Consider the following 26,236-nt stretch of genomic DNA (forward strand, 5'->3'; position numbering starts at 1 on the left):
AGTTTTCTATTCTATAAGATTCTGACACAAACTCTATAATCCACAATTAATATAGCTCACCATCCCAGGTACATTTTACCTTCACAGGTCTTGCCATCTTCAGCCAGCTGATAACCTGGACGACATCCACAGTGGGCCTGATCTCCATCCCTGTGGCATTCCTGGGAACAACCTCCGTTTTGCTCCGCACACGGATTCTCCGCTGATGACACAAGAACGGACTGTATTTTTTTACTATTAATGGAATTAGGTTGTTGGCACTAAGAGGGTTAATCTGACAATATTTTTAGGAACAATATGCAATGCAGTTTGCATCATGGCAATTTTCTTTTGTAGTAATACAATGGCTTTCATGCATGCATATATTATGTTAAGAAGAAAAGTCAAATAAAAACACTTTTTCTTACTTTTTTCGATCTCTTTCTTAACTTTATGTAATTATTATTATTATGGGTGACCTGGACATGTTTTTTTGCGAGATTACTTTTCATAACTGTAGCACAAATGTTTCATCATCCTCATCCAGCTGCTCTGAATAACTCTCTCACACACTCTGTGTTTAACGTGTTTCTGTCTGTCCAACAGCTGCAGTGAAATGATCTGTCTGCAGCCAACAATTACACTTTTACAGAAACAGAATGGCAGAAATTATTCTGCAATCATGATCCTTCATCAGAGAAAGACATGTCTGTGTTCAACTCCAAATGACCTCCGAGACGAGACACAAAGATGTCCCTGCTGAAGTCACCAGTTTGTGATATTATGTCATCAAGTGAATCAAAGGGCAACTTCATCCCATGGACAAAAATCACATTTCCACTAAATCTTCTCAGGCAGTTTTTGTGATTCTTTAGGACTTCAAAGGATGAAAACGCTTGGCTTGAAATACATTTGAACAATCAGACATTAAAAAGAATGCTTTATATCACTTGTAGAGTTAAAACTCAGTTTAATTCTCTGTCATTGAGATGCTAACATGGATCTGGTAATAGAAGTTATCATGCATTACATATCCATGATGTTTGACAAATGCTTCAATCTTATAGCAAACAGCTCCACTATGACCTGTTCATCAGAGCAAACACATTCATATATGTGTGCAGAGATCATTACAGTCAAGTTTCATCTGTACAAAATGAAACTAAATAAAACATAATTTATTTTCCCTCATATTGATTCAAACCTGAATGACTTTATACTGAATGTCAAAAGGACAAAAAAAAAAAAAATGGATGGTTCATAAAAGTACTAAATATAACTTTTAAGATATATAATGACTTTTTTCTCGCCAAAATGTCTTGTTTCAAACTAAACATTTTCACTGCAAATATTCATTCAATCCTACTAATGGAGTTTGGCATAATTGGTGTTAAATTGGGCATTTGTAGTGAACAATAACTTAAAAAAAATATAAAAAAAGTTGCATAATTAGTATGGCTTTCCTAAACTTGTAACAAAATCATCACTATCTTTATGGTTTTGTCTGTGTTGGAGCTTCATAGCCCCTACGTGTATTGTATTGAACAATAAGGGATGAAAACTTTGCTTAACTACGTTTTTTTCCACAGAAAAAAAATCATGTGTACTGTTAAACAAATTCCACATCATTCTCATACAAACTGTAATGCAATTTTGACTCCTTTTAGGGTGCTCACATATACTCACATTTGCAATGTTTCCCATCTATGTCGAGTCTGTAACCGGGTCGGCAGCGGCACTGGAAATGACCCGCCGTCTGCTGGACACAGAAATGCTCGCAGCCACCGTTCCCAAAGCTACAGGAGTGGATGGCTAAACAAGCAGACAGACAGAAAGACACACAGGTGAAGACGCTATGAGAATGTTATTGTTCAATTGAGAGATCAAACTAGTCATAATAAAGAAGAAAAAAAAAACTCTTGGTGAAGTGTTTGACTCTAGCAGACCCCAAGTTCAAAAGACTCCTGCTGCAGAAACATCAATGACTCAACCAACCAAAATATGAATGAACTAGAGAAAATCCCTTTATACCTCTCAATTATAAATCAGTCTCTATAAGCACAGATACAGCAGATAGATTCATGCCATAAATGCAATTTATTCTGTAATATTATTCGCCACTTCTATCCTTTGTCCTCTGTGTGTCTGATTAGCTGTCCATCATTCTCTCTTTCTCTCACTTCGTACCTTTATAGGAGGACTGCACTGTACAATACATTATGTCAGTTAAATCCAAATTATAATTTTTTTCAGATGGCAACATCTAAATGAACTTGTTTTGTTAAATGAAATTATGAATAGATAGATGGAAACGAGAGTGATGGACGATGGATAGATGGCAACAAAGAAATGGATGGACGAATGGATGGTTAGAACTATAAAGAAATGGATGGATGGAATGATAGAGTGATAGATGGATTGATGGATGGATGGACCAATTTTTGATGGACCAACACAGGACCAATTTTCTTTTAGCTTTACCTTCCTTTCCTATGAATGGAAAGACAGACGGACGGACGGACGGACAGATAGATAAATAGATAGATTGATTGAATTTTGCATAGTAGGTTCCCTTAAAAAGAATAAGCAAATAAATCATTGGATGGATGGATGGATGGATGGAATGACTGAGCGATGGACGAATGGATGGATGGATCGATAAAACAATGGATGGTTGAATGGACAGATGGAATGATAGATATTTGCATTGCAAATAGACGGATGGATTGATCAAAGGATAGATCAATAGATGGACGATGGATAGATGGATGGATGGATGGAACAATAGAGCAATGGATTGATGGATATGGATGAATGGAATGAAAAAGCAAAAGATGGATGGAATTGTAAAGCAATGATGGACTGATGGGCGGATGGACCGATAGAGCAATAGATGAATGAAGGGATGGAACAATAGAATGATGGATGGATGGAAAGATAAAACAATGGATGGTTGAATGGACAGATGGAACAAAAGAGCATTAGACAGATGGATGGAATGATAGAGCAATAGATTGATGGATTGATGGATAAAGCAAGAGACAGATGGATGGATTGAATGATAAAGCAATGAAAAGATGGATGGATGGAATGACAAAGCAATGGATGGATGGAATTATAAAGCAATGACGGACCGATGGACGGATTGATGGATTTATGGATGGGTGGATGGAATGACAGAACAATGATAGAATGATAAAGCAAGGAATTAATGGATGGAACGATAGAGTAATAGATGGATGGAACAATAGAGCGATGGACGAATGGAATGATAGAGCAATGGATGAATGAAATGATAGAGTGATGAATAGATGGATGGATGATGAATAGTACAATAGAACAATGAAAGAACAATGGATGGATGATAGGTGGATGGATAGATGGATGGATAGAATGATAAAATGACACACAGTGATACACAGTTTCAATGGTCCTAAAAACTTAATTTCCTTTACACCAGATTTGATGTCCTTTGATTTTGTGGTGAAACATGAGCCTGGGCAGGTCTGGCTGTTTTACCGATGCATGTGCGTCCGTCCACGTGCAGTCGAGATCCAGCGTTACACTGGCAGTGATGCGAACCCCTGGTGTTCACACACTTGTGCTGGCAGCCGCCGTTATGAACCTGACATTCATCAATATCTGCAGAAGAACATATAAACACACAATTTAATACTGTGTTAAGAATCATTCATCATATTCAGTTAAGGCCAGGTACCTGTACATATTTAATTCACCTCTAATTTCTGCAAAAAAAAACAGAGTCAGCTTGCCCGGGAAAAATGTCTGACTTCAGGAGTAAATAAATAACCAAACTATTTTTGTTAAGACTAAAGCAGCGGGGTAACAAATAAACAAAGAGAAATGGCCATTTGTTTTACATGCTTACCATCAAGATAAAGAACAAAGCACAAAAAAAAGAGAAAACAAGTACATTCACGGTTCACTGTAATGGTGTAGGTTCAACAGTTTTGTTGCTTTTAAAGTTACACTGCCTAGTGAGATCAGAGCTAATAGAGTCAAGGCCGGTTGAGAAAGACACTGTTACTGCTCTGAGATCAGCTTTAAGACAGGCTTGCTGCACTGGCACAGCTGCTATCCCAAAACTGAAGTGTTCTCCCATGTCAAAGTGTAAACAAAGGAAAGGGAGGGAAATCAAAAAGGAAACTGGTCCTGTGATAGTGTCAGATGGTCATAAAAAATATAATTTATTACCATCTGACACTATCACAGGACCAATTTCCTTTTAGCTTTCCCTTCCTTTCCTATGAATGGACAGACAGACGGACAGACAGATAGATAAATAGATAGATTGATTGAATTTTGCATAGTAGGTCCCCTTTAAATGAATAAGCAAAAAAAAAATAGTTTCAAAGAAGCTTCCCAACACTATAAGTCAAAGTTCAGAAATATGTTTCTACCGCATTTTTGCTGCTTGATTCAGAGTAAGCAAACATGACATTCAAATGCACAGGCAGTCGACTCTTGTTGATTTGACCGTAAAGACCATGAGCAGATTGGCAGGCCGCTTCTTAGGGTGTCCTCTTCTGCTAAGAGGAAAAAATCCTAAAAATCACTCAGGACTGTCTACATCCATACAATCTCACAGCAGGTCTCTTTAGCTTGTACACTGCTTTCTCTCCAAACAAAACCTGCGAGTCGCCGCCAACGCAAGCGCCACTGACTCCAAAATGAACAAATGAGCTTTGTGTTCAAGCACCCTTTGACCTCTAATATACTAATGACCAACTTTGTGTTTCTGTCACCTCATGACATCACCGCAGGAGATATTTTCATTGGCCCGTTTTCCATTAATAGCTGTAATTCTCTAATAGGAGCCAAATGGAATAGACAATTTCCCTTTACAGAGATTTATGTGCGAGTTTGGTCAAATCAAGGTCGCACAAAACAACTTTAGTCGAAGTTTGACTAAAGAGGTTATTTAAATCTGGTAACAATCTTATTATATACCTCACCAGCTGAGCTCAATTTTGAGTCTATGCGAGTATTCATAGCACTATAGGACAGCTGGCACTAAACAGTGCATAAAGTCAGTTGGTAATTGGAACCAGCCGGTTGTTTACCTACGTGGAATCTTAATTACTGACCGAGATGCCAGGAGGCTTTAATAATCACAAGCTTCCTGCAAAGCATGAAAATGTTAGTTTAAACTTTGTTGCACACATTTAAATAGGTCACTGATTTATTTGCATTGTGTCCTTATTTCAAAGACAATTTAACACAATCTCTCACCAATTGTGCTGGCTTTAACAGCAAGAAAGTTTGCAATAAAAATTTAATTTTAAATAATGTGTACGTTTTCATGAAAGTATGCTGATTTAAATAATGTAACATGTAAGTATCTTCCGTAGCTTCTAAAGGACAGTACTAAATGGGAAAAACATGACATTTAAACAAAATAAGAAAAATGCACAAATCTGCATCCTATATCTAGTGCAAATCTGAGCATCGTTTGAGACAAAATTGAGATTCTCTTCTGAATTTTTGGGGAGATATGTAAAACTTTCCATTTGTTTGTCATTTTTTTTTAAACAATTCGTGAATTTCTTTCAAATGCTAAGAACATCAAACAAACCTGGAACTGAACTGACATTCTGAACAGTCTCTTTTGATATTTAATTTCCCACTGATGTGGCATCTTTCAGCAAATCACCCCAGATTCTGGTTATAATGACATCCTGGAAAGCACAAGCAACAGCAGTTGCCAAAACACAACATTCACCAATTTTGCTGATTGCTGCAGCCCTCTGAACTCCAATCTGGCTTGGCTTTTTCCAAAGGTTAGTTCTGGTTCATCCGTCACTTGAATCAGGGTAACCCACACGCTGGAGTAATACTTCAACTATGCACGCTGATTCTGAGCCACTGATTCATGCCTGGGCCAGAAAAGTGTCTCCAGCCAGGAAAGCTGGCAGACCAGAGCTGACTTTCCATCTACACTGCTGTATGGTTTGGGTTTTAATTAAATTACCAAGAAACTTTTCCCCACATTGGTGAAAGTATTTGGTTTGGCTTCTATTGAATACTCTGGAACGCTAAACAGTGTTTATAGATGTAGCTTGAGGCATTGAGGAAGTTCCTGACTGTGTTCTGCGCTGATGACAGACCACCTTATACTGTTAACAAGATGTTTTAATACAGTGACGACTGGGACATTTTAAACATGAAAATAATTACTGATGCTTTACTAATTGAGAGATCAAAACATCTTAGAGAAGCTGGTGGGTTGTGGCAAGAACCACCCACATTTTCTTCAGAATTTATATTTATTTTAATTTCACAAGAGATAAAAGATAATATGTATACAGTGATGGGTGAAATGCATTACTAAGTAACTAATTACTGTAATTTAATTACTTTTCCCTTGAAAAAGTAAAGGATTACTCTTATTTTTATGCAATTTAACTACAGTTACTTCTGATGTAATTACATTAAATATTGTATGGACTATAACACAACTCTACAAAAAAAATAGTGTATTTAACATCAAAATGTTACTATATCTAATAATATTTATGATATCTGATGTTAAAATGTATGTCTCTAATGTAACCTCCTTTTAAATATTCTGGTCAGTTCAAGAATAATTTATGCAATTTATATATATATATATATATATATATATGTATATGTGTGTGTGTGTGTGTGTGTGTGTGTGTGTGTGTGTGTGTGTGTGTGTGTGTATATATGTATGTATGTACATATACATATATACATATATAATGTGGGATTTAGAAAGTAATGATGCAATACTTTTTAGAGTGAGTAATTAGGACAGAAGTTTAATTACACTGTTAAATATATAATTAGTAGCTAGTAATTAATAATTTTTTTAAGCAACTTACCCAGCACTATATGTATTTCAGTTTTGTTATTGTTAACTAATATAATGTACAATAAATGTAGAAATGAATACATGTTGCATTATATTTCTTAACAATACAGGAACTACTACTAGACACTAATGCAAAATATCTCAGGTGAAAGTCCTCAGTTCAAATGGACCAATAAATGTTCTCACCTGGTATCTGGTATCCCATAGTGAATCGGTTGTATCCATGGAAACAGTTTGGCCTATGGCAGTGTCTCAAATGATTCCAATAGCCCGAATAATAGGCCAGATCAGCTGGATGATAATTAAGCCCCATACACAAGAGACACAGCATGAACCAGCCTGTCATGATTTACCAGATACTGAATCATAAATACCTGACTATGTGTCTATGATTGAAAAAGCAGAAAATGTCTCACGAAGGTTTAAGCAGTCTGAGAGGGACGGACTGAAACAGCAGGTTTTATTCCCTCCCTTCAGCTGACACTCTCTCTCCTCCTTTCATGTCTGCATCTCATGTATTTCACAATACTTATGCAAAAATGTAATGAGTGTTATCAATTCTGCTGTTCTAATTTTTTCTACCATGAAGTCATATAAAAGGATTACAATTGTTAGGCTCTCTGGACTACTTGATTCTGATTGGATAATTGTTGTATTCTGTGGTCCAATATCATTCTGATAATCATTTTTATTTACAGAAATAATATATATATTGTACATTATATACCTGCGCAAGAAGCCGGCAGAGTTTCAACCAAACCGCTGCTGCAGCCTTTATATTCTGGCATTCAAATGCATATAAAATATGTGAAGAAGGATTTTGGTTTAATATGAAAGAGTTACGAGATCTAAACCATGTGTAGGAAGAAGACAAATATCTGAAACATCAGAAAGATGAATAAATCTTGCAATGGCATTTTTCAGATGGATATGAAGAACCAGTGGCCAAACACATTATATACACACAATGATAGAGGATTATATACAAGCAGAGAATCTATCTATCTATCTATCTATCTATCTATCTATCTATCTATCTATCTATCTATCTATCTATCTATCTATCTATCTATCTATCTATCTATCTATATCTATCTATAATAATTGACAGAGAGGATCTCTGCAATTCTACTTTTGAAATACTAAACTCGAATACTTACAATCACCCTAATTGTGCGGAAGTAGTGATGAAGTCCAACTAAAGATACACTGAAGTATATTTGATTGTGCTAAAGTAGAACTATTTGAATGGATCCAACAGAAAATAGAACCCAAACGCAAATGGTTTGACTGGTTTTCTAGTGGGAACACCATCTCTGCAGACAGTACCTGCCTTCTGAAAAGTATCAGTTGAAGAGAAACAGAGAGAGAGGAAGAGGAAGGGACTCACCCTGGCAGGTCTTGCCATCCTCTTTGAGCTCTTGACCTGTGGGACACTTGCAGTAGAAACTGCCGATGGTGTTACAGCAAAGAGCTTCACAACCTCCATTGGTCTCTTCACACTCGTTCACATCTGACGGTGAGAGAACAAACACATTATAGTCTGAACTACAGATGCAGATCATTTACAGATTTGCAGCAGCTTGGATAATTGTTTCCAAATGTTTACAATTTGGAGACACATGTACATATTCATACAAACCAATTACTAAACTTCTCCCATGTGCATGAGGGTGCATTATGACCAATTGAGCATAAATGCTAAATTAAGCATCACTATTACTATTGCTATAAAACGTTACTTTATAAAATAAATAAATAAATAACATTACAGGTCTATTACTAGTCTTTTTTTTGTAGAAACAGCCTGGAACAAGACTCAAAAGCTTGTTGCATAGGTCAAATGAGGTCTCAAGAAGTGCTTATTGCTGGAAATTCATTGCCATAATAAAACATAATTTACTTTTTCCATCTTTCCATCTTAAAAAAATAACTTAACAGTCCAAATAAAAAGAGATTTTGGCTATGAAAGTCTGATGCCAATGAGTAAATCATATGTGTAATGAAAGACATGTTTAGCTGTTCTTCACTTTAACAGGATTTGACAATAATGTTTTTTTGATTATTTAATTGAAGCTACTGAAATCTGGACCGCCAGTTGAGTTTTCATGGGAAAGTGCTTAACAGAAAGCCATCACATAGGGCTTTTGTCAGTTTCCATATCTTTTTACCCTATAAACACGTTGTTGCTTATAATGTTAAAGGGTTTGGTGCATTCTGGGTATGAGAAAGTACAACTACACATGTGTATATAACCTGTAGATATAGTAAAAACATTCTGCTTTTCCAATTATGGTAACACCTTAGAATAGGGAACACATTTACTTAAAAACTCCTACTCCAGCAAACTCCTAATTTGCTGCTTATTAATACTTATTAGTAAGGTAGGATATTTATTAGGTATCGGTATAGGGTAGAATTAAGGGATCTAAAATATGGTCATGCAAAAATAAGCCATTAACATGTGCTTTGTAAGTACCAATAAACAGCCAGTATTCTAGTAATATGCATAATAATAAGCAGCTAATAATGAGAATTGGTCCTTAAAATAAAGTGTTACCTCAATTATATCCAAATGTGTAAAATTTGCTGTTAATTTACTCATTTAAAAAACAAAATTAAAAATAAAATTAACATCAGTGTCTCCTGACGATATATTAAAGTCTTATGAAGGGAAACAATCGGTCTGTGCAAGAAAATGAACATTATTATTTATTGTTACACATTACATGTACTTACTATTATAATAACAATTAATAACAAATTAATTATTAAAAACCCTACTCCTAACCCTATAGTAAGTACATGTAGTTTACTAATATTACTCAGTACATAAATGTACTGTAACAAGGAAACCTTAAAGGTCCCATGACATGGATTATTTTCTTTTCTTTAAATGCTTTTTAATGTTTCCTTAGGTGTACTTATATTGTTAGTATGATTTTTACATTTAAAATTTAGAAATAAAAAGCATTTTTTATATCCTGATATTAGCTCTCTGGCTTGAATGCTCTGTTTGAAGGGGCGTGTCTGCTGTGAGACTCCGAGGAAACGACAACTGTTGTGATTGGCTGACATCTTTGCATTTGAAATGCGTATTACATGTGGACCCCTCTCAAATATATATATATATATATATATATATATATATATATATATATATATATATATATATATATATATATACTACAGCTGTCGAGATTAACGAATCGTGGATTTGTTGATTATATAATTTTTTCGATCTTTTCCCATCACATGAAAGGCTGCAGTGATGAGCAGCATTGAGTAGACAGAGTCTGTTTATCGCGTGAATGCAGTCATCTCGTCATTAGTGCAACACGTTTTCTCTCACAAAATGCTTTCACCACAACTAACAGCAAACACATGAATACAGTAAGAGCTTTGTGCAGCATAACAGCATCATTCAATGTAATGGCAGTTTGGGCAAGTGTGCAGATATACTCGCGATGTGTGAGAGCTCCGAAAAAAGGGAGCGTTCTTTGATCGCTCTCTGTAGTTAAATCACAATTTAAATAACAGATTTGTTTCATGCTACTAAGAGAAACAACGTGAAGTTGATCGTTTAGTCACTGGCTTGATTCACTGATGCATAAACAGTATTAAACGATTTAGAAAGAAAGTCTGTGTGAACTTGAATGATTAACTACACATCAGAAATCACTGATCACAGATCAGGCATTAATAAACACTGTTACTCACTGTTTGTGCCGGTGCTGTCGAATACATATCATAAAAGTCTGTTTGTAACGCCTGTGCTGACATTGCGACTGAATTAAATGTAAATATTTGGGCGGGCAAAGCAGAGAAAGGGGAGGTAACATTTCTCTTTACAACGTCACAAAGAGGAGATTCCAGATCAGCCCGTTTGAGCTTCCATTTTCTCAAAGGCAGAGAAAGATAGTAAAATCTCGATTTACACCGATTAAAATTTTTAGAAACTTGGGGACCACATACATGCTAGGGGAAGTCATATTAATGTTAAAAAACCTCAGAAAGTGAAATTTTCATGTCATGGGACCTTTAAAATAAAGTGCATAAAATACAAGTTTTTTATTGTATCTTATTATTTATGTAAAAAAAAGTTGAACACATTTTCGACATGTAAAACATCCAAGTTTCACATCATTTGGTACTTTGATAACATAATTGTGTTTATATAACATCATCTCAGGATTACGTAAAAGAACTAGTGAATTAAACCAGTTCATTGAAACTGTTCGTAAGAACCAGTTTGTAGAAAAGAATCAGATTTCACAGTTTGCCTGAGGCTCTATGAATAACGTTCAGTTTCTTGTACAGACCAATCGTTACGCTTCATAAGACCCCAATATAACGTCAGAAGCTACGGGTATTATTTTTGTGTTCCTTGATATGCTTTTTTATTCTAAAAAACAGGCAGCTGCTGACTTGCATTTTATGAATGAACAAGGATCATGGTTTCAGCTAAAAATCTTGCTTACTCTTCTACAGAAAAAAAAAACTAACTTATATACATCTTGGGTGGCCTGAGCAAATTAACAGCAAATGTTCTTCTTCTTTTTTTTATGAACTGTTACTATTAAGACAATTTCAAGGAAGTCCAGAATCTCCCTCTTAAAAAACCTAGCAAAAACTAAAAAACAGCAGTAAGTGTTCTTACCATGTCAAACAAAACCACTTCTTTTTGCCAGTGGACAAAAACACATCTAAATGAGGTGAAGATGGGTGTTTCGGCATTTGATTGGCCTCAAACCACTTTATGTTAATCAGAAAAACGAAATAGCTGGAAAATTGTGTCCTTCAACAGGCCAACCAGCCTCACAGCGAGAGGTTTTGCCATTCATTCAGCTTTCAATGCAAATATTTAGCAAAACTCTCCATTACACACCAGATATCCAGCTCTCACACTCAAACACATGGAGACGTTTAAAGGAAAATCAGTTTGTGAGTTTCCCAAAACATTATTTCAATAAAATCCTCACCACAACAAATTGGCCCGTGAAGAGATGAGCGATGCGTGCTGGAGGAGGAAATAAACATAATAAACCATAATGAATGGAGCTGCTACAGGAGGTGATCACACCATTACACACGTCTTACTCTATGTCTAGTCTCTGTCATTTTAAAAACTACACAACTTTGAAGGTTTATTAATCTTCAAGAAAGACACATCAAGCTAAATCTGCTCAATATGTTCTAGTATGGGTAGAAATACAATGCTTTACATTAGAAATCACAACTAAAGTTAATGCATGTTATTATTGTTAACCATTTTACTTTAAACTGTTTCCAATCTTTAACCATTACTAAATAGATTAAAGTACTGAAGAATGACATTTGGTGAAGGATGACGACAAACAATATGATTTGAATCTAGTTTCTCCAATAAAATGTTGGAAATGTAATTACTGTTGAGAAAGAGTGACACCTCCTTCACTCCTGTAAATTTGCCAACACTGTTAACATGTAAAACATAATCTAAGTCCAACACTTCTATTATATTTAACCACAAAGTGAATAAAATGAGTGACAGGTCAGTCATTCATAACGCCAGCCTCCACATCTAATCGTCTATATCAAGACTGTAACATCAACAAGGAAATGGAGATGAACCACATTCCTTCACTAAGAGGTCACGACCCCTTTCATGACCCAAGGCTGACTGCTGGTTAAGGATCGAAATAGACACCCTGTGGGAACAGCAGCATTTTCTTCCGTCAGGGGTCCTGCTTTAGGCCACACACCTGCACAGAGATGGAGACATGGGTTTCGAAGGAGGGTGTTGCCAGCAGTGTGCAGGGTCACTGAGGTCAAGGGTCATGACCACATCAAGTCTGGCACGTATTAGGAAGACTCAGTGTAACACACACTGAAATCAAACTAATCAAACCCCCACTCCCCAAAAAACAGCAAAAACTAAAGGACATATGATGAAAAAAATACTTTTTCTCACTCTTCTAATGTTAAGATTTACATTCAGAAGTTCCTCTCCCAGTCCACGCAGACAATTAGTACAAAAACAGCTCATTTAGCAACTAACAACAGTATTCATCTCACTACCGTCACCTCATAATCATTTGATGACAGTGTTTAAATAGAGTATCAACACCTTGTCGATAGTTAACACCACTGCTACTCATTCCACATCCAAAACTGAAAGACTGGCAACCAGAAGTGTCAAAATCCTATTGGCTAAATGGGCAGCGGGCAGCGGGCAGAGTCACAACGACCAAAACAAAAACAGACATTCCGACACAGAACAAACATTTCCAAGTAGAATAACTGACAATAGTGTTGTTTTTCAGAGAAACAAGTATGTGAACTTAATATCTGCAAACATATTATGGCATTTTTGTGTTTTAATACAGTCAAAACATCTGATCCACCCTTTTTACATTCATAAACAATTGGACTCCAATGAGGATGAAACCTCATCTGCAACAATTTTCACTTTCAAGGACTTTGTCAAAGACTGGATCTTTTGCACCTTAACTGAAAGGACGAGAGAAATAGAGAAATAGCAAATCTATCCGGAAGTATGGATATATTGATACTGGTGCAAGTATCTAAAGTTTCAATACTCAAATAAAAAATATCGATACTAAGCTGTTTTTATTTACCAGTGATTTTGTTTAATTAAAACAAAATAAAAATAATGCATACAATATGCATTCAATCGGACAAATAACTTATGTTAGCTAATAATTGTGTGGGAGGGATTTTCCTGCTTATCTGAACACACGCAAATGTTGCAAGGCAGAATCAATCAATTACAGAGAGCGATCACTTACTTCTGACAGTGCATTTAAATAGAGGTGCGTTTCCCGAAAGTAGCCTATGATAAGAAAGCAATGATGGTTTTGGGAAACGGCAGCCCAGAACAATGCAGAAAAATCATATATGTTTGAGTTATTAGACATAAAAACAAATTGAAATTGTACCCTAGTTCGTGCAGTACATTTATGTAAATTTGAATGTTAAAAGTTCATATTGCTCATGTTCTATTCTTTATTGTTAATATAATCATACACTCTCAGAATATCTATGATACTGGCCACTAAACGTATCGGTATCATATCGAAAACAAAATAAGTGGTATCGCCCATCCCTAATGAGAGAGGGAATCTTTTGTTTATATTTGTCCCTTCATTTTCATCATTCTTTAAGTAACAATTATCTTAAATTAATTGTTAAATTAAATTGCTTTTTTTTTGATACCTCTGGAATCTTGAGTGTTTTATACACACACACACACACACACACACACACACACACACACACACACACACACATTGTACTTATTGTAGAATATATATATATATATATATTTATATATATATATATATTCTACAATAAGTACAATTTAACATGCTCACTCTGTTAAGATCTGTTCTCCCATATCTGAAAGCAAACCACTGTCATTGGGAGAGATACAGTTTTATCTTTGAAAATCTTTTGGACAATTACTTTCAGGTGCAGTTTGTGTTGAGAGAGTGTGATGTTTAAATGTATTTTTCGGTTTAGCACAGTGCAAGTTGTCTGGAGATTATGAAAACTGGCCAGGAATTTGATGTAGTCAGTTAGATGATGTTCAGGCATGTTTCCATTGTGTTACAACAGACTTGTTTCACTAACAGAGACATTCTGTCAAAAAGAACAATAGATCATAAAGCTCTTACATCACAATCAGAACACACACACCACAAACAAAGAGTCAGACGATCTTTTAATTGATTTTCATCTATTCAAACTCACAAAAACACACCAAACTAACACGAAAAAACACACAGCAGTAATCCTTGTTTATGTTAAATAGCTAGAGGCAAATTAGAAGTGATGACAATTGTGTAAAAAAATAAATAAAAACAGCATAGATTGAAGCCAAACTGAAATTTAAAGGAATAGTTCACTGAAAGAAATGTAGAAAATGTACCTTCAGACCATCCAAAATGTAGCTGAATTTGTTTCTTCATGCAAAAAGATTTGTAGAAATTTAGCGTTACATCACTTGCTCACCAATGGATCCTCTGCAGTGAATGGGTGCCGTCAGAATGAGAGTCCAAACAGCTGATAAAAACATCACAATAATCCACAAGTAATCCTCACCACTCCAGTTCATCAATTAACATCTTGTGAAGCCAAAAGCTGCAAAGTTCTTACAAACTTGCAGCTTCTCACTTCATAAGACATTAATTGATGGACTGAAGTGTGGATTACATGTGGAATATTGTGATGTTTTTATCAGCTGTTTGGACTCTCATTCTGACGGCACCCATTCACTGCAGAGGATCCATTTCGGAGTAAACTTTATTTTTATATACCTGTAACAAATTTCTTCCTAACATCTCCTTTTAGTGTTAGAAAGAAAGTCACATCAATTTGAAACAACATGAGAGCAGGTAAGCAATGGGAGTTCTCAGTTTCGGATGAACTATTTCTTTAAACATTTGCAATCTCTGCCGGAAAAGAATTCGAATGGAATGTTCTTGGTTCTGTAAGTTATAAATCTATTATCCTCAAACACACACAGATGTGCAGATATGCACACAAACACACACACACACACACATACACACACACACACACACACACACACACAAACATGATATACATGTTGTTTTACAGCCCGTAACATCCACTGCTTGAGAAAACCTGTTCAACTTCTGCTCAGTGCCTTTGCCATATGTTCAGATCTTTGTGAATCTAAAGCACACAAACCACCTGTCAGAACCAACACATCTATGCAAAAACATTATTTCCATGTTTTCAAGCATGCTTAAACTTACACTGAAGAATTGATGAAGAATGAATAGCAACAGGAAAAACAGTCTAACACGTGTATTTTTGTCCACCAGCAATCATTCAGACCCTTTATGTATCAAACTGTGCGACTCTGATAGATTTGTGTGTGTTTGCATTCCAGCCATGTATCGACTTGTGTGACTTCCTCTCATGAAATCAGTGTGTTTCTGTGTAGACGGGGGTCCGTACCGTAGCTTGGCACAGCTGTTGAATCATATGGGTCAGACACAGCTAAAGAAAACCATCCAGATAGCATCACTAGGGTCATTAAGAGCGCAGAGAAAAAGCCGCCCAGCACATAAATACACTCATCAGAGAAGCAAAAGCCAGGGTCTGGCTCAAAATGATATTATGCATCTTATCTGGATCAGCAGGACAGTTTTCCATTGTTCAATGTTTTTATAAACAATTGAACAATGATTCAGCAACAAAAATTTTCAGTGTGAATTTATTTTTTATTCTTACTGTAGAAACTTCTGAAGAAAATGTCTTCATTGTGCATTTAATTTTCATTCTGTATTACTCTAAATGTTTTTATTTATTTATTTATTAAGTTTACTTTTCAATTACTGAAAACTTTTTTTTATCACACATACTGTTCAAATGCTCGGGTATAGTACACTTTTTTTTCATTTAGTTATTTATTTAGTTTAAGAAATTAAAATTTATATACAGCAAGGATGCATAAACATTGGTCAAAAAGACAGATGATGACATTTATGTTACAAAAGAACATAAATAACACTTAAAGCCTCTCTCTCTCTCTCTCTCTCTCTCTCTCTCTCTCTCTCTCTCTATATATATATATATATATATATATATATATATATATATACAGTACAGACCAAAAGTTTGGACACACCTTCTCATTCAAAGAGTTTTCTTTATTTTCATGACTATGAAAATTGTAGATTCACACTGAAGGCATTAAAACTATGAATTAACACATGTGGAATTATATATGGAATTAAATACATAACAAAAAAGTGTGAAACAACTGAAAATATGTCATATTCTAGGTTCTTCAAAGTAGCCACCTTTTGCTTTGATTACTGCTTTGCACACTTTTGGCATTCTCTTGATGAGCTTCAAGAGGTAGTCACCTGAAATGGTCTTCCAACAGTCTTGAAGGAGTTCCCCGAGAGATGCTAAACACTTGTTGGCCCTTTTGCCTTCTGTCTGTGGTCCAGCTCACCCCTAAACCATCTCGATTGGGTTCAGGTCCGGTGACTGTGGAGGCCAGGTCATCTGGCGCAGCACCCCATCACTCTCCTTCTTGGTCAAATAGCCCTTGATGCCTTCATTGTGACTCTACAATTTTCATAGTCATGAAAATAAAGAAAACTCTTTGATTGAGAAGGTGTGTCCAAACTTTTGGTCTGTACTGTATATATATAGTATTAATCTTCGGCTGACGCTGAGAGGATGCTGGTGTCGTGTGTTCGCCGCTGGAAAAAGCCAGGGGTACTGGACGTGGAGGGGGTTTGGCGGTTATTCATCGCTCTGATTTGCACCTGTCCTCTGTGACATTGCCAAAGCTATCATCATTTGAATGCTTGGCTTTTACGTGCGAAATACCCATCCCACTTACAACCATCATCATATACCGGCCACCTAAACCACACCCACGTTTCATTTCAGAATTAACTGAGCTACTCTTGTCAGTGTGCACCACATCAAACAATGTGGCAATTCTTGGAGACTTTAATATCCATGTTAATTCTCCCACTAGTCATTATACTACACAATTATTACAACTTCTTAAAACACTCAATCTCAGACAACTCGTGACAGTCCCTACCCATACAAAAGGGCACATACTGGACCTCATTATAACAAATTTTCCTTATAACAATGTTCATGTACATGATTTAGGCATATCTGATCATAATGCCATATCATTAGACTTTTCATTCCTGACCTCTCTCAACAAGCCTAAACACAAAATCTGCTTTCGCAAAACAAAAAGAAATTAACCCTGAACACCTGTCTTACGGCTGGGAGGGTCCTTGAGAGGCGCTACGTTGTCTCTGGGCTGACTGTCCATAAAACTGCTTATAGAGAGCACCAAAGATCATATTCCAAATAACTCAGTCAAGCACGATCAAAATACTATTCCAACATCATTAATAACAATCCAGGAAATTCAAAACAGCTCTTTAAAACAATAAATCATCTTCTCAGTCCACCAACCCTGAGGCAAAATAACAGTACAGACGATCAGTGCAATAAATTCCTTGATTCTTTCACCACAAAAATAACTACCATCCGTTCTAACCTAACACCCAGCAATGTCATTCCATCCATCCCCTCAACCTCAGCACCAACATTCTCTCATTTCATTCTCCCCACACACAGACAGGTTGAGACTCTCATACACAGTATGAGACCCTCAACGTGCTCACTGGACCCCCTTCCCACTGCTCTGATCAAATCAAATATGACTTTCCTAAGCCCTCTCATCACCACCATTATAAATTCTTCCCTGCCATTTTCCAATCTCACTGAAAACTGCATGTATCAACCGTCGGCTTAAGAAACCCTCCCTCGATCCTGATGTTTTATCAAATTACCGGCCCATTTCTAACCTCCCATTTCTCTCCAAAGTCATTGAAAAAGTCATTGTCACCCAAATCCACAATCACCTTCACTCACATAGTCTCTATGAAAAATTCCAGTCTGGTTTCCGCTCCGCCCATTGTACAGAGACAGCCCTGGTCAGGGTCACAAACGATCTGCTTGTGGCCGCTGACCAGGGCTCTCCATCCCTTCTCCTGCTCTTGGACCTCTCAGCCGCCTTCGACACTGTTTACCACGCCATCCTCCTCCACCGTCCGCAACACTTCATCGGCATTTCACACACAGCATTTCAGTGGTTTCAGTCCTACCTGACTGATAGAGTTGAGTATGTGGCCCTGGGGGGAACCAGGTCGAGGCCCCACACAGTCACATGTGGAGTGCCTCAGGGTTCAGTCCTCGGCCTCACCCTTTTCTCCATTTATATGCTTCCCCTGGGCCACATCATAAACAGGCATGGAGTTGTTTTCCACTGCTATGCTGATGATACTAAGCTCTATGTCAGGTTGGACCCCACATCCCCTACATCATCACTCCCCACTCCCCACAACTGCCTGCCTGGAGGGAACTTCCTTCAGCTAAACAGCTCCAAAACTGAAGGTCTCCTCATTGGGACCCCACACCAACTCCGATCCTCCACCCTGACCATTTACTCATTTGCTGGCTATGACATTTCTCTCACATCCTCTATAACAAACCTGGGGGTTTGATTTGACCCCCACCTATCATTTAACACCCACATCCAACTTATCTGTAAGACCGCATTCTTTCATCTCCGGAACATCTCCAAACTCCGCCCCTCTCTCTCCTTTTCTGATTCAGAGAAGCTGGTTCATGCCTTTGTCTCCTCCAGGCTCGACTGCTGCAATGCACTCCTCATCGGGATCCCTGGCAGGAGCCTGCAGAGACTGCAGTACATTCAGAACTGCGCTGCCAGGGTTCTGATGAGGGTGCATAAATCGGAGCACATCACACCCATCCTCCATAAACTTTACTGGCTTCCTGTTAGGTTCAGGATTGAGTATAAGATATGTCTCCTGACCTATCAGTGTGTCTACGGCAGCGCACCAGTGTACCTCCAATACCTCATCAATAGGCAAAACCCAACCCGACATCTCCGTTCCTCTGATAGCCACCAACTCCAGGTCCCCAAGTCCAAACTCCGCACTATGGGAGATAGGGCCTTCCAGGTGGCTGCGCCTCGACTGTGGAATACCCTCCCCAACCACCTAAGGACGCCACAATCTATTGAGGTTTTTAAAAATAATCTAAAGACTCACTTATTTTGTATTGCATTTTCTTAATATAATTCTGTTTTATTGCTGTTTTTGACTGTTTTTATGTTCAGTTTTTTATCTGTGCACCTGTAGCACTTTGAGATGTGTTCTTCATGTGTAAAGTGCAATATAAATAAAATGTATTATTATTATTATTATATATATAATGCATTATAAAGGCATTCACAATGTGTGTTGTAATGCATTAAATGTTACCACAGTTAAAATGCTTTAATATTTTAAGGCTTTTTTGTCATGTGTTTTAATGCATCATACTTTCTAAAGATGTAACAATAATTAGATGAGTATAATAGTGTTCTGAGGCTGTGGTTACAATTATTCATGAGAACATACAATGCATTATTTATTCATTAAATCTACAAATCAGCATATTACTTAGCAAATCAGCAATGATATTTCAAATAGAAAATAGGTAAATAAATAAATAATTGTTCATGTCTGGAACATAAATAGTGCTAAAAATGATCAGTTTACATAAAATACTTAAGGTAAGGAGTTTGTTCAAATCACTAACCCTGAGAATCAGCACTAGCAATAGCAAGTCTGATACTTGCCTTCATAGAGACTAGTGTTCTGTATCTGTGCAATAACAATTTCCTGATTAAGCAATAAAGTGCTCTACCACCCTGATGTATTTCTTACACTGACAAACTGATGAACAAACAAAAAGCTAAGAAGACAAAAATGTTCCTCATCCATAATTATTAATACTGTACAATGACGGAATATTGTGCTGTAGCTACCATGCACTGGAGATACACACTGCCCCCTGCTGCCTACATAGTACACTTAAAAGAAGCCTGCAGACAAAAGGGTCACAGTGTAAAACATATGAAAAACTGCAGCCACTCATAATTCATAACAACCTCCACTTCATAACTAACCACATTTGTTCATATTCACCAATGCATTTCTAAGATCAATCTTCATCTTAAAATGCATTGCTTTAAACAAAGAAATTAAAAATTATATAAACGCTTCATGCAACTGATCCATTCAGTCCGAAAGCACAATTTAAAACCATACAAAGAATGTCTAACACTTTGTCACATGTATTATGGGATGATATTCAGCTGTGGTCTTCCTCAAAAGATGACCAGTTGCACGATCCCTGTGCATGCATTGCTTTTGATTATGTTCCCTCTGATAACAACAACAAAACATATACATGACATTCAAATATCAAAGCATAATTTTCTATTCTAAAATAATAACAGATCCTAAAGCAACCACTGCAGCGATTATTCAAAGAAGAGAGCAAATAAACTCACGTAAAACCCAACTCCTTCTGTGATTCTATATCACAGACTTTTATAGCTAATCATCTGTGTTTATGCTCAAACATCTGCAGCTGCTTAGCTGCGACTATTACATCGATGCATGTGGGTGTGAAAATGGATATCTGATAGTGTCTGGTGATTTGTGGTACATACACCCAGACTGATCTCACAAGGCTAACAAACAAAACACAAGTATGTAAATGTTAATGTGAATGTACAAATTGTACATTATTCATACTGTGTATTTTTGCTTTATGGCTAGCTACCTGACTAATGCAACATTCAGTTTAATTGCACATACGTGGCCACATGGGCTGTGTGTACAGCCAGATGCGCACTTAAAAAGTCAAACTTGTATAAAATATATTTCTGTTCTTAATGTGACCACATTACCACACAAACAGACACACGTCTGACATCCGATAGGCAGCCATGTATGTAAAACCAACAATCATCTACTTCATGATGCTTTAATTAAAAGGTTATTTTTTTATTATCATTTATTTATTTTTTACAGATCTGGGGTTAAATTAAATGTTACCAAAGTAAGGAGACATAAAAAAAATTAAATAAATAAGAACACAAATAAAAGTGAATAAAAAGCAAATACAAAAAAAAATATATATATATATATATATATATATATATATATATATATATATATATATATATATATATATATAAAACATAAAAAAAATAATAAATGAACAAATAAATAAAACAAAAATAATAAATAAAAAATACAAAATAAGAATAGATAAAACAATAAATTAATGAAAAGAATGCATAAATAAAAAGTTATAAAAAATAAATCAATTAAAAGTTAATAAAGTATAAATACAAAGAAAAATAAAGAAAAATAATTAAAACAATAAAAACAAATAAAATAAATACATAAATATTATAAAATAAAAAGTATATAGAAAAAATAAAGAAAAATAAGAATGGATGGATGGATGGATGGATGGATTGATTGATTAATTAATTACTTTAGTAAGTCATGAGTCTTTTAGAAGAAATCTCAGCAATGTCTCTGTCATGGTTATGCTGCTGTGGAGGAATGAGGGAGCACGGAGACGAAGAAGTAGCAATGATCAAAGTCTTTATTATATCCAAACAGGAGAAAACACAGGGGAGTCAGGAGACACACATGCAGCACAAGGACTAGACGTTTAAGCACAGTATAATAATTAAAAAAAATTATTTAATTTTAATTAATTTAATTTTGACTTTTAGGAGTGTGTGGAATCAACATCGGCTCTCTCGTGTGTTGAGGAAACAATGATATCGACAGTGTTACGCATGCGCGGGATACTTTACTTCCTGAACAAGTGCGCACCCGAGTCCGTGTTGCTTGCACATTTACACGAACCGCGCCACAGCTCGGTTGCGCACCAGGGTCCGATGACAGCATTCACATTAGCGATTTTTCATGCGAACCATGCCCCGTTCTGCACTACACTGCCAGTGCGAAAGCCACCTAAGACAGCAAGCAGGACTCAGGAAAAACAGGGCTTAAATATACATGAAACTAATCGGACACACCTGGGATCAATTGAACTAAGTGGGGAACACCTGGAACAAATGATAATAAAAAGGAACGGGATGGAACAAATAAGGGCATATGAGGAACAGCGTGGAAAACCAGGACATGGAGCACGTGGGGAACAAAGCACAAGAGACTGAAACAGAGTCTGACATTACTCCTCCCTCCTGGAAGACGTTTCCATGTGCCTCATAACAACCAACGGGGAGGTTAGGGGTTTGGTGCTCTGGAGGCCTCACAGGATAATCTCCCACTGGACATGGCGGAGCAGGCAGACTGGGAAGCCATTGTGGAGCAGGCAGACATGGAAGCCATGGTGGACTAGGGGGCTCAGGGGGCCATGGCGGAGCAGACAGTTTGGGAGGCCAAGTCTTGGTACTTAGTCCGTGTAATGATTTTCAAGGTTGGGGTAAAGGAAGGAGACCAGGGTCGGCGTACGGGGCTCGTGAGAAGCTTTATTTACAATAATAAAAATTAAACAAAGAAAAACAGTCGCGGCAGGTGTGCGCACCTCGCAGCCTTCACTCTCCTGTACGTTTTCGTAGCCTTCTCGGTCCAGCACGAGTCCCCATCTCTCTCGTCCTTCGCCAGCTGTCGCGCTCCTTAAATGGTTCCCCACGCCAATCACTGCAACGAGATCCAGCTGTTACTTGTTTCTCACCTGAACCACTTACCGCCTTTTGTCTCTTCACACGCTCTCCCGTTGCAGACTTCGCTAAACCACGCCTCCCCCGCCACATACCCCCACCGCCCGACTCAGGTCGGGGAGCCATCCGGCCTGCAGCCCCCCCACCCCCCCCATTCCTGGAGAGGAAGTCGGCCACAGCCATCTGCGCCCCCGGCCTGTGAATCACCTTGAACTTAAACGGCTGTAAAGCTAGATACCAACAGGTGATTCGCGCGTTGGTATCCTTCATGCGGTGGAGCCACTGGAGGGGTGTGTGGTCCGAGCAGAGGGTGAACTCCGTCCCAGGAGATAGTAACGAAGGGTGAGAACCGCCCACCTGATTGCCAAACACTCCTTCTCTATAGTGCTGTACTTAGTCTCCCTTTTTGAGAGCTTTCGACTAATGTACAGCACCGGGCGGTCCCCCCCCCCCCCCCCCCACCTCCTGGGACAGGACCGCGGCCAGCCCCCTGTCCGACGCGTCGGTCTGCAAAAGAAAGGGGAGAGGACCATATCCGGTACCTCCTTTTTAGTGAGGTCAGTCAACGGGCTGGTGAGGTCCGAATAATGAGGAATAAACCTCCTATAATGTCCCGCCAGCCCCAAGAACTGCCTCACCTCCTTTTTGGTCTTGGGCCTGGGACAGGTTGCAATTGCTGCCGTCTTATCAATTTGGGGACGCACCTGCCCATGGCCCAAGTGGAAGCCCAGATACTTTACCTCCACCCGCCCAACTGCGCACTTCTTCGGGTTGGCCGTTAGCCCCGCCCGTCTCAGCGCCCTGAGGACCGCCCTCACATGCTCCATATGCCGCTGCCAGTCCCCACTATAGATGATAATATCATCCAGGTAGGCTGCGGCATATGCAGCATGGGGCCGCAGCACTCGATCCATAAGGCGCTGAAACGTAGCCGGGGCCCCGAACAAGCCGAATGGAAGCATAACTATAAATTGGTGTAATCCGAACGGCGTGGTAAAGGCTGACTTTTCTTTGGACATGGGAGATAAGGGGATCTGCCAGTATCCTTTGGTTAAGTCCAATGTCGAATAAAAATGAGCCGTGCCTAACCGATCGAGCAACTCGTCAATTCGCGGCATTGGATAAGTGTCAAATTTAGAAACTGCATTCACCCTGCGATAGTCTACACAGAACCGTACCGAGCCGTCCGTTTTGGGCACCAAAACTATCGGGCTCGCCCAATCGCTGTGCGACTCCTCGATTACCCCCATCCCCAGCATGGCCTCTAATTCAGCCTGAACTACCTTTTTTTGTGTTCAGGCAGTCTATACGGCCGGCTGCGAATTACGACACCCGGCTCTGTCTCGATGTGGTGCTGAATCAGGTCCGTACGACCGGGTAGGGGCGAAAACACGTCCACAAATTCTACCTGCAACTGCGCGATGTCAGTGAGCTGCGAGGGCGAAAGGTGGTCCCCTCCTAGGGCCAGTGCGAGGGGTTTTCCTTTAATAATCGCTTCTGGCCCGACATCCTCCTCCGCACTCACTACCGTCACTAGCAACACTGACTCCTCCCCGCTCCATTTTTTAAGGAGGTTGAGGTGGTAGATTTGCCGTGAGTCGCCTCTATCCATCCGTACCACCTCATAATTGAGATCTCCTATCCGCCGTGTGACCTCAAAGGGTCCTTGCCACTTGGCTAACAATTTGGAGCTAGAGGTTGGTAGTAAAACGAGCACTTTATCTCCCGGTGTAAATTCTCGCAGCTTAGCTCCCCGGTTATATAACTGGCTTTGTCTGCCCTGGGCCCGGAGCAAATTCTCCATAGAGAGCCGCCCCAGTGTATGGATTTTCGCGCGCAGGTCCAGGACATATTGAATTTCATTTTTGCTATCCTAGTGTCCGTCCTCCCAAGTCTCTCTCAGGACGTCTAGCACCCCCCGGGACTGACGTCCATAGAGAAGCTTGAAGGGGGAAAACCCCGTGGAGGCTTGGGGGACTTCGCGCACAGCGAATAAGAGGGGTTCTAGCCAACGGCCCCTATTTTTCGCGTCTTCTTGTACGAACTTCCGGATCATGGTTTTTAATGTGCGATTAAACCGTTCGACCAGCCCGTCCGTTTGTGGGTGATAGACACTGGTACGCACCACTTTAATGCCCAACAATCCGTACAATTCGCTTAACGTACGTGACATAAACGCGGTGCCCTGGTCCGTGAGAATCTCCTTTGGGATTCCCACGCGGGAGATTAAACGAAACAAGGCGTCCGCCACACTCTTTGCCGAGATGTTGCGGAGCGCCACTGCTTCAGGATACCGTGTCGGGAAATCCACTAAGACCAGCGCGAAACGGTGTCCCCGTGCGGATCGCTCTAACGGCCCGATCAGGTCCATACCAATTCGCTCGAAGGGGACCTGCACTAGAGGAATAGGGCGCAAAGGTGCTTTTGGAACGGCCTGTGGGTTTACCAACTGACATTCCCGACAAGACGCGCACCACCTGCGCACGTTCTCGTGAATGCCCGGCCAAAAGAATCGGGTCGTTAGACGATTTAGTGTTGCTGCTACTCCTAAGTGCCCTGCCATAGGATTACAATGCGCCGTCTGGAAAAGCATTTCCCGACGGCTCTGTGGTACTAACAGCTGGGTTGTATCTTCCTTTGTCTGAGCGTCGTGGGTCACTCGATACAACCTGTCTTTAATAACGGCAAAATACGGGTGGGATAGCGGACGCTCAGGGTGGAGGATCCGCCCATCAATCGAGCGAACCTGCTCGAAGGCATGTTTAAGCATCTCGTCCCGGGATTGTTCCAGGGGAAAGTCATCGCGGCCGGCAAGGTTTAGCCTCGCCACCTTGCTCGGCTCCCCTGGGACCGCCCGCTAGGTCCTGGGATAGATTCTCCCTCCTGAGCGCTCGCCCCGCCCCCGGCCGGTTCTTTCCCCCGACGGCACCCGCTGTCAAACACCCCAGCAAATGTTGAAACGCAGGCCAATTCGTCCCCAAAATTAGCGGATGCCAGAGGCATGGACTAACGGCCACCTCCACACTATGCTTTTGGCCCCGAAATTTAATGCCTATGGCTTTTAATGGGTATTCCCTTATATCCCTGTGCACGCACCTCACCTTAACCATGCGGCCCGTATCCAATGCCCCGGATTATATCAGGCTTTGATGGATGGAGGTCTGGTTACAACCTGAATCCACCAGAGCCTGATAGGTACCCCCCTTAATACTCACAGGTATTTGGTACAGCCCGGCTTGATCGGGGGCAGC

At 39.0% G+C, this 26,236-nt stretch overlaps 1 protein-coding gene across 2 annotated transcripts in view; it reads right to left on the reverse strand.

Moving 5' to 3' along the window:
* The window catches only part of megf6b (multiple EGF-like-domains 6b), an 88,145-nt gene that overhangs the window by 28,657 nt on the left and 33,252 nt on the right, over window positions 1–26,236 (reverse strand). The window contains exons 5-8 of one of the 2 annotated variants that reach the window (XM_059537222.1): window positions 8,226–8,348; window positions 3,499–3,621; window positions 1,666–1,791; window positions 80–202 (exon numbers count right to left, since the gene is read on the reverse strand). In XM_059537222.1, coding sequence (XP_059393205.1) covers window positions 80–202; window positions 1,666–1,791; window positions 3,499–3,621; window positions 8,226–8,348 — 495 coding nt within the window. Of the gene's footprint in view, window positions 1–79; window positions 203–1,665; window positions 1,792–3,498; window positions 3,622–7,021; window positions 7,221–8,225; window positions 8,349–26,236 lie in introns of those variants that run through there. The other variant, XM_059537223.1, reaches the window with a different exon arrangement.

Source organism: Carassius carassius, chromosome 44, assembly GCF_963082965.1.
Source record: "Carassius carassius chromosome 44, fCarCar2.1, whole genome shotgun sequence".
Lineage (NCBI taxonomy): Eukaryota > Metazoa > Chordata > Actinopteri > Cypriniformes > Cyprinidae > Carassius > Carassius carassius.